This window comes from Vicugna pacos, chromosome X, assembly GCF_048564905.1.
Source record: "Vicugna pacos chromosome X, VicPac4, whole genome shotgun sequence".
Lineage (NCBI taxonomy): Eukaryota > Metazoa > Chordata > Mammalia > Artiodactyla > Camelidae > Vicugna > Vicugna pacos.
In genome coordinates, this window is record NC_133023.1 from 105,898,602 (window position 1) to 105,909,100 (window position 10,499).

Consider the following 10,499-nt stretch of genomic DNA (forward strand, 5'->3'; position numbering starts at 1 on the left):
TCGCGGCTCGGCTCTTCCAGTCGCCTCGCAACCGCAGCTCGGCGACCAGAGCCGGAACTGGGACGAGAGGTACTCGTGCGCGCTCAGGGGGCGGCGGCGGCACCGCCCTCCCGGGAGGACCATGCTGCGAGGCAAGTCCCGGCTCAACGTGGAGTGGCTGGGTTACTCGCCCGGCCTGCTCCTGGAGCGTAGGCCGCTCCTGGCGGGGCGCACGCCCCGCAGCTCCGGCCGGTAAGTCACGTGAACGCCCGCGCCCGCCCCAACCCAGCGTCACCTCGGCGCGCCGCGCCTGCGCGCCGCGGCACCGCGCCGGGCGCTCGCCGGCACTTCCGGCGCGGCCTGCCTTGACCGGGCGCCCGCTGACCCCGCGGAGCGCGGCCGCTGAGCACCTGCTGCGGCCGTGGCGAAGCCATGGAGCGCCTTGATAAAGCGGCGCTGAACGCGCAGCAGCCGTCCGACTTCAGGTAGTCCCGAGCAGGGCCGGCCGGTCGGCCGGGCCCGGTCCTGGAGTCGGGCGGGAGGGAAGGACCGAGCCCAGCGGGCCTGCCTGCGGGGAGTGGGCGTGAGGTCTGAACCCTCGGGGCCGGGCTGCGGGCCGAGGAGATGGCAGGCAGGTTGCGGCCTGCCACGTGTGCACGCCCAGCCCCGACCCTTCGCTCGAGAGCAAGGGACTCGGGGTCACGGGGGATAGTTCGGTGGGCCTTTAGCTCATGCTTCTATCCTAGCGCTTCTCGCTGTCGTCTATATTGCGATCTTGCTGTTTGCAGTCTTTCTCCCCATTGCAGGGTGAGCTCCCTGAGGACAGGAACCTGGCCTTTTCCATCTCCGTGTCCCCTAGAGGGCCTGCATCTTTGGGGCTTAATAACTGTTTGCTGTGTGAATGAACGAATGAAAGGGGGTCAGGACTGTCTCTGGTTTGAGTCGGCTTCACCTGGGGAGTCGGTAGGATGGGGGCTGGTGGCTGAGTAGAAGGAATCAGAGGAGAGAGCAGGTGGTTTTGGCCCACTAGTCCAGCCAGTGATACCTCAATAGGCAAGAGGGTGGGAAGGGGTTTAGCTATCATTCAGTGATGACCTGTGTGGCAGGTTCAGCTTAGATGCTTTATTACGTACATTATCAGAATTAAGAAAGTGTTTAGTTTCCTGATTTTTAGAAACGATGAAGTTGACTCCGGATAAATGACAAGATCACACAGTTAGGTGTCACAATTTGTAAGTTTTGAAGCTGGCAGCTGTCCAAGCCCACTGACTCCACAGCCCTGTGATCTTTGGAGTCAGGTGATCTTTTTCACTCTCACAATGGCAATGTAGGTGTTTTTGTTGTTGTTGTTGTTTGTTTTCGTTAACTAGTGAGGCCACCAACAGATTATTTTTATTCGCTACCTTTAAAATACAATATAGCCCTCTTAGACTGATTCCGGTGTTTCCTAATGAAATTTGCAGCGAAATCTCCTTATAGTGGAAGTCTTACTTGCGGTAAAAGGGATTTTGGTAAACTCTATCTGCCTAGAGTTTGCTGCAGTTTATATGAAGTGGGTAAACTCTAGGTGGTTTTAAGAGTAGTGGCCCAATAAGGTGCATCCTGCATTATTTCTTTTATGTGAGAACAGTTCTAGTTCTGAATGCTCCTATTCCTTTCTAACAAGTCTCAATAACACCCAATCAGAGGCACATAGGAGAAATCAACTGAATGGCATCGTTGCTCTGTTTTAGAGTAAATCATCGGTTATAACCGAGCTGGCTTGTGCCAGCAGGACTGCCGGCTGCAGTGGGCTGTGGCTGGAAGCCAAGGAGAAAATGTCCTGTAAACACTAGAGGAAGTTTGAAAACTAATTTTTGAAAATTTGTATGCTTAACTTTGTACTTGGTCCTATGTTTGTGAGAATGAAAGTCAAATTTTTGGAGCTTAAGGTAAAGAGAGAAGTGAAAAGGAGTTGGAGATAAGCTACAAATTGTTAAGATGGTATATGTAGAGTGTGTGGGGCTAAAAATTAACATGCAGAAAAGATTATGCTTGGGTGGTAGGATCATAAGTAATTTTGTTTGCTTTAAAACATTTTTAGGGTATCATATCTATTTCTCAAAGCCAGCCCAGATAATAGGTATTCAAGAGGTACTCTAAAGAACAAAAGAACCAGTTAACCTTCCCTTTTTCTAGATTCTTAGGTTTGTTTCTTTTTCAGATTAGATAATCTGAATTTTGCACACCAAAAACGCATACTCTAACTCACCAAAGAAACACCCTGAAGGTCAAGTTTTTTGTTGGGGTCCACAAAAGAAGTGGCAAAATATTGACTTTTTGCATGTATGTATGTATGTATGTATTCATTATACAATTTTTAAAGGTTATACTTCATTTACAGTTATTACACGTTGTTGGTTATATTTTCCAGGTTGTACAGGACATCTTTGTAGCCTATCTTATGGACAATACTTTGTACCTCCCATTCCTTCACCCCTATATTTCTCCTCCCCACTGATAACCACTGGTTTGTTCCCTGTATCTGTGAGTCTGCTTCTTTTTTGTTATATTCACTAGTTTGTTGTATTTTTGAGATTCTTCGTATAAGTGATATCATATGTTTGTCTTTTTTCTGCCTCATTTCACTTAGTGTGGTAATCTCTAGGTCTATCCATACTGTTGCCAATGGCATTATTTCATTCTTGTTTATGGCCAAGTAGTACTCCGTTGTATAAATACACTGCAGCTTCTTTATCCAGTCATCTGTTGATGCACATTTAGGTTGCTTTCATATCTTGGCTATTGTAAATAATGCTGCTATGAACATTAGAGTGCATGTGTCTTTTCGTATTAGTGTGTTTGTTTTTTTCAGATATGACTATTTTTTATAGAACTACTGTAGCCACTTTTATTCTTCATGAAGATTACACAATAAATTGTTCTAAAAATTTTCAACTAGGAAACAGTATAAGGGAGTTTATGTAGGAGCTTATGTATATTGGATGAAATTGTATAGCTCAGTGATCATCAAAGTAGGATGTATTAAAAGATGATTCATTGAAGTATGGAAAGAAAACAGAACTTTTACATAAATTTATTTTTAACCTCCTTTTTAGGATCTATTTTTTCATATGTTTTATATTTTAAAGAATGCATCAGTAATATGTGTATAGATAATTTATTTTAAAAGTCATTATGCCTATATGGGAGTATGTGCTCAAAAGTTTTATTGTTGATGGATTACATAGTCAAAAAAACTTGTGGAGGTGGAGTGGGTGATAGCTCAGTGGTAGAGCGAGTGCTTGGTATGCATGAGGTCCTGCGTTCAATCCCCAGTACCTCCATTAAAAAAAAAGTTTGTAGAGCATTGGTAGAAACTTGAGATGTTCCCTTCCTTTATGGGCTGCCAGAAACCTCTCAGCTAATTGTATACACAGTTATAAAAACTCCTGTGTCTGGATTTTCTAGGGATACAGAGAAATGTGCAGGACCATCTAGGATGCATACTGTCATGCTAAGTGCTGTGATAACAGGTATGAGCCAAGTGTGACTGCATCCCAGAAAAACAAATTGTTCCAGCTGGTGCAATGAAGAAAGGTGCCAAGGAAAGAGAGACTATTTTGGAGAGGGGACTTTGAAGGCTGGGCTGTCTCCTTCCTACAGATACAGAAAAAAAAACTGGAGTCTCTAGCTGAGGATTATCAGAAAGAATTAAGTTCATGTGTTGACTCTGAGTATAAAGTTAGAAGTGTGTTGAAGTTGTAGGGAGCCAAACTTGCCACCTCAGAATGTCCCTTTGGCATGCAGTTATTTTGAACTGAAAACAGTCAGGGCTTACAGGACTCAGGAAGAAACCTTGACCTTCCCCCTAATTACCAAAAAGAATATAGTTAGAGGGCCTGTTCCTGGAATAAGTCTACCGCCAGAGATATCAGCAGAGAATAGGCACTAGCTATTGTAGGGGAAACAGCATAGAAATCAGAGTCTGCTCTGTGGCCCATTGACTGCAGGGCCTGGCAAACATTTGTTTACCAAACATTTGCTTTTCCATCTTCATGTGAATTGCTTTCTTCCCCCTTTGAAGTTCCAATCCCCTACCCACAACAAGATGGTATTTAAAATGCAGGTTTAGGCCATTCTGACGAGTTACACAGTTTTCCTAGGTCTTTTCCTTGTATACGTGTTATTAAACTTCAGTCTGATTTTTCTCCTGTTAATCTGTCTCATGTCAATTTAATTCTTAGGCCAGCTAGAAGAACCCAGAAGGGTAGAGGAAAATTTCTTCCTCCTCAGTAAGGTAGTCTGAGGATGGTTAGATTTAAGGAAAAAAAGGACCTTTAAGAAAAGGATAAAAGCCATAGGGCTTACTGGCTTTATACGTAATGTGTGAGTTGGTCCATATGAGGTATGTGTGTCCAGGTTGCTGGATGCTCAGGACAGCTTCACTGTGGGAAGTGTTACTCTTTTGTAACAATGCATAGGACAGGTGCTGACCTACATCTGCTTACTGAAAAGTCAGTAACACAACACTAAGAAATACTTGAAAATGGAGTCCTTTTTCATGTGCACACATTTTTAGCATAATTGGGATAGTATACATCAGGGGTTGGCAGAGTTTTTCTGGAAAGGGTCAGCTAGTAAATATTTTAGGTTTTGAGGGCCACGTGGCTTGGCGCCACTACTCTGCTCCGCCTTTGTAGCTCCATGAAGTCTAAGCGGGTTTCGTAAACACACGGGTGTGGCTGTGTGCCAGTTAAACTTTATTTACAGAAGTAGGCAGGGGGCCCTCAAGTCTTATTTTGCAGACCTCTGACATATTTTGCAACTCTGTAGTCTGCCTTGTACCTTTGTTGTGTGGATATTTTCTGAATACTCAACAAAATAATTTTTAATGTCTCCATACTGATGTGCATCATTTGTGAAATCATTTTCCTATTGGATGTTTTTATGTTAACCCAGTTTTGTTTATGCTGTTGTATTAATCTTTACATTGTTAATGTTTTAAGTATCAGTTTATCTGACTTATCTTTCTTTAAGTATATAATTTTAGAAGCTTGATTGCCTTTTTCAGAGTAGTTTTATTGTATTTTGGAGCAAAACTTTTTCCATTGGAATATTTCTGTTGATTTTAAAATAGTCTGTGGACGAATAGAATTCACTGAATAGAAAGTGTTTTGATGTCAAACTTTTAATGCATCCATGTTACGTGACAGCCATCTAAGTTATACTCTAGGTATTTAATTACAAAGAAATTTGAGTAAGTTTCATTCAGCTGCATCTAGATTGTTCTAGGCTGCTTTTTCTTTGGAGATTCTCACACCTTGTCTGTACTGTATTCAGCTAGCCACTGATAGGATGCTTTGTGAAGGAACATTCATTAGTTGTTTTCTGTGGATCTCTCCCTTGCCCCGTCCACTGGGAATTCTGTGAATAGTGTATGTTTGCATAGCACTTTGAAGATTACAAACCGTTTTCTTGCACCTTACACTTCTCTCACACTAGGTCCACCCCTGGGTCTCTAGGATCTTCCAGTTTTGAGTCCCTGACTCTGTTCCTTCTTCCTCTGGCCATTGCCTCCAAGGCAGTTACAAGGTTTCCAGCATCTTTTCTCTGGGTATTTACAGCATTTATGGATACAAGAATAGTTGAAAATGGCTGTGCAGGCTCTGATTTTCTCTTTGTTTACTTTATTCCAGAAATGAAAGTTCACTAGCATCCACTCTGAAGACGCTCCTGTTCTTCACAGCTTTAATGATCACTGTACCTATTGGGTTATATTTCACGACTAAATCTTATGTTTTTGAAGGTAATCCTAGACCATAAAATAAGATATTTTCCCCCTTAACTGTATTTGAGATGCTGTGCTTTTATGACCTGTTTATGTCTGTAGGCTGGGTATTCTTAATTTTACTTTTCAAAAATGATTTTGCTCATAATGATTCTTACTTCAAGAAATGAACTTTTTCATCCCTCCATTACTTCAACTTGACATCTGTGGAGTAGCTTCCAAATCCTTTCTTTTAATAGCCCTTTGAGAGCACGAGTTGGCTGACTTGGGAGGAGGAATTGGGGGAATGTACCTTGGGCAGAAGAAATAAAGTCCACTTTTCTGTGTTGAAGTCCTGAGATGCAGTGATTAATTATGGTTTTCATTCAAAATAATGTTCTTCGTGTGTAGAAGATATTCAGATCTTTGAGTGAATACTTAATTTATTACCACCCACAGTATTCCTTTTTAATTGTCTGCCTAGTTAAATAAATATATAGCCAATAAAAATTAGTATGCTTTGTTGTTTGTATTTTGATAAATTTTGGAATAAAATGGAAACTTTCTTTCTCTTGATAGGCGCCTTTGGGATGTCCAGTAGGGACAGCTACTTTTATGCTGCTATTGTTGCGGTGGTCGCCGTCCACGTGGTACTGGCCCTCTTTGTTTATGTGGCCTGGAATGAAGGCTCACGGCAGTGGCGTGAAGGCAAACAGGATTAATGTGAACATCTCCTTTTGATAGCATTAAATTGATTTTTTAAAATGGTAAATGCGTATGGGATACTGATTATTTCAATAAAGTTGAAAGAATGTGTCAAAATCAATCTTATGGAGTCCCTTTTGACTAGTACAAATTTTGAACCTTCTAATACAATAGTTTGTATCAATTTTAACTGTATGAGCCTCTTGTTTGCAAATGAGAATTTAGAAAACTTTAATTAGTTACAAATAATTATGTTAAATTAGTTACACGTTATTCTGGGAAAAATTTGATTATCTTACAACAAAAATTTTTATAGCATTTTGTCTTTTGGTTGGCTTTGAGTTTTACTTCTCTGGATATATTCAGATGTACATAGTGGAGCAAATGTACACTTTTGTTTTTCCCTGGAACACTTTTCCTAACTATGATTTAAATACCAGGTCATTGGATTTTGGGTTACAGATTCCTATTGAAAATTGCTTAAATTGTGGACATTGGAATAATCTGAACGTCACTGAGAGATTTTGTATTGTCATCCCTAGGCAATACAAATCTTTCATTACATTATTTCATGGGGAAACTAGACTGAATCACACCCATTCAGATAAAAGGACTGGTTTATTGAAGAATGCAGATAGTGAAGCAAGAGCTAGCTGCCTGGGTGCCTGGTCCGCTCCCTAAAGGCCTCTTGCTACAGGCCAGCCTCTGTCTTCCAGACCAGCTCGTTAATGATCTGCTTTGCTCTGTCATCCAACAATTTAAGCTTAAGTTACCAGGTTTGTGTAAACTTCCTTTAAATTTATTTTTCCTACTTTTTAATAATGTATAGGAAGGAATTTACATTTAAATGTGTTCATTTTTGCATACTTAAGGGACTGTAAACAATCCTAAAAATAGATTATTTTTATTACCCAGGAAGTATTCTTGGAATTTCTAGTCTAGTCTTTTTAATCAATGCTCTTATATCCCAGGTACATATAGTTAGATAATCCTCGAGGTCCTTTCTGATAGAAAAAGATCCTGCGGTTTTACTGTAGTATTCTTAGTCTGTGTTCTTTCCAGCCACTGGGTACTACTTGTGTGTAATCAAAAAAACACCCAGAAGAAAATGCATATTAAAACAGGAAGAAAATTTAAATTCCCTGTAATGTTGCCACTTGGAGATAACCAATATTTTGGTTTATATCCTGTGTGCATTTCTTAATACTAGTTTGATACTGACTAAAAGTTTGGTTAAAGTTCAGATTCTGCCAATTTCACCTGATGGCTATTTGCATTTTTTTCAGATGCGTGATTATTGGCTATTCTCTAAAAAAGCACATTCTGCCTTGACTCTTTTAACTGGATATCTCATTGTTCAAATTTCCTGTCATTGATAATTCCTAATACAATGGCCCTTGCTGTGTTTGCCATTACTGAATTGTTTGTTCACCTCCATTTTTGATGTTGTGGAACTGGACTAAAGGAGTAGAGAGGTAGTTAGGCATAAAGGCAAAGAAGGCATTTGTGTTTTTTTAATTGTTGAGAAAAAAATAAAAGATGATTATTGTAGGACTATTTTTTATTCTTGCTTATAGTTAAATGGTGTCTACAGTTTAAATGTCTTAAGCAGTTATTCTAAATGTGAAAGGTTTTCTTAAAAGGACTACAGTTTTAGTATAAAGTTGTACAAATTTAATATGAAGTTGTAGAAAACCCCAGTTTGAGTCTAGTGTACTCTGTGGTAGATTTGTAGATGGTTCTCTCTTTAGCTGCCTTGTACTTAGAATTTGTCCACCTAATTTCTTTTTCTATAATGCCAAGATTTTTCCTGTACTTTTGGGATCTTATGCTGTTTGTAAAATATTAATGTCCAATGTTGGATTATTTTGTTTGATTTCAGACATTCACTGAGTATATAATATGGGTGTTTTTCTGCAAGTATTTAAACTGGAGATTCATGCAAAAGCAGCTGTAATTTCCTCTTGGAAAAGGTACCAAGCATCTGAAAGTTACAATTCGATGCTAGAGTTGATATTTAGGCTTATTACAATATAGACTTGTTTTCAAATCAGTTAATGTTTTCCTAGGGTTTTAACGGTTAATTCACTAGTTTGCAGCTGTTTAAATAACATATGGGATTCGACATACAGATTTATTTTTCAAGATGTCTCAGTGATTTCTTCTCATACAATATACATACTTCAGGATGTTTAGAAAGAAAAGCTACAATTGAGCCCTTATATAAATGTTATAAGGTAGGAATATGTTCTCTGTTGTTTGAAAACTGATTTTAAGAGTGACCTCAATTAGGGAGTGTAACTTGAAGTGTCAATACAGGCTACTGATTTAACACATTACTTTCTTCACCTCGCCTCCCATTTTGCCCCCCAGAATATAATCCTTTTTTCCCATTGTGCTAAAAAATGAAAAGTCTGCTGTAGAATACATCTGATATTACTAGCTCTCCAGGTGGATACCATTTTACATGTGACAACAGAATTCAGTTTTGAGTTGTTACTGAAGGAATTTAAACCCTCCATTAAGAAAAACAACCCTGTGTTTCATGGGAATCTAACAAATATATGGTAAGATGGTTTTCATCATAAAAAATCTCAGGTTTGCCCAGAAAGCAACTGATTGATTTGTTTGGTGTTTATTTTCCATTTTCATATAAGTTTTATATATACAGCTACAGTACCCAAGGAGGCCAGTAAAAAAACAAACAGGTAAGGTGTACCCAAGGAAAGGTGAAAGTTGAGGGCACATAAAAGAAAGAATTTATATCCTGTTTTAAATGTACCCCGTGTGTATTTCTTGTCTCCAGACAAGGTCATGTTTATTGTTTTAATTATGCTCAAGTGAAGTTGTAGACTGTTCTTAGGCCCATTTTATAAACGGTTCGCCTGTGGCACAGAATTTGTCACTTGTCTTAGGTCAGCAGCAGGCTTCTCTGCTGCCAGGCACAGAGTATTAGAACCTGATGAACTCAGACTCATATGTAAGATAGTTTTTGCAAGAGCTGGGCTGAAGCAGCACGTTCATGACTTAAGAAGATTTCTTTTTGCAGGGAGAAAGGGTCACCTGAGGAAATAAATTTTTTTCAAGGACTTGGGGAACTAATGATAAATATTACATGGAGTCTATGAATAGATTTTTTCTTTATATATTCATTAAAATAATCGTCTGGAATTCCTCAGTTTACCATCACTCCTGGCCGCACTTTCCTTGCCTGTTTTGTTGCTACGTGTGCTTGAAAGTAATATCTGCGTTACTGTGAAGATGTCCTATAGGTCATGTTTGTCAGTTACACAGACTAGTCTTCCTTTTTCTCAAGTTCAGTGAAATCTCACTGAACAATAATAGCAATAGCTAACATCTGCACAGCACCTTACAGTTTGCAAAGAACGTTCACATATTCTTGTTTTGAGTTTTGCTTAGTGAACCTGTTACGAGATGTCTCTTGATATCAATGCTAAAATGTTAGAACCTTTTAAGTTCACTAGAGTCACTGAATATACTGTAGTCGTGAATAGTGCCCTAACTAGGGGCAGGGTTTAGATGCGCTACGTTGAAACCTGCGTGTAATTATCAAAATGGGGGGCTTGACTCCTTTAGCCACTTGAATCAGATTTACTTTTGTAAGTGATGCTTTTCTAACCGTTACCTGGATGGGTTTTATATTCATTATACTCTAACCTGTAATTTGTATAAATGTACCATCTGTTGTCATTAAAAAGTGTTTGTAATGCCACTTTGATGTCTCCTGATTCAATTAATACTAAGTGTACTAACCTCTTCATTTTTTACATTTATTTGCCTTTCTTTATAGCATACAGAATGTGAACAGAGCTGCCAAGGGTAAGCTTTTATGCGGTAAGTGTAGACTAGAGATGCTCAAACTGGTTGGGGCTGTGAGGGATGCTGAGACTGGAAGGGCTGGTTAGATTTTGCTGTGGTAGGCCCATCAGAAGTGGTGGGTCAGTGGGAAAAGGAAGCAGCTCCTTGCCTTGTGGCTTTAAAACAAATTCACTTGGTGGTCAGTGGGCTTTAAATACCACTGAAGGGTTGAGGTTGGGAAATACTT

At 39.7% G+C, this 10,499-nt stretch overlaps 1 protein-coding gene across 1 annotated transcript; it reads left to right on the forward strand.

The window, feature by feature from the left end:
* Window positions 1-298: 298 nt before the first annotated feature.
* On the forward strand, window positions 299-10,166 carry VMA21 (vacuolar ATPase assembly factor VMA21). Its single transcript, XM_031675115.2, has 3 exons — window positions 299-464; window positions 5,658-5,767; window positions 6,308-10,166. Exons 1-3 carry the CDS (start codon window positions 412-414, stop codon window positions 6,448-6,450), a joined length of 306 nt encoding a protein of 101 aa, XP_031530975.1. The 5' UTR covers window positions 299-411; the 3' UTR covers window positions 6,451-10,166.
* Window positions 10,167-10,499: the final 333 nt, after the last annotated feature.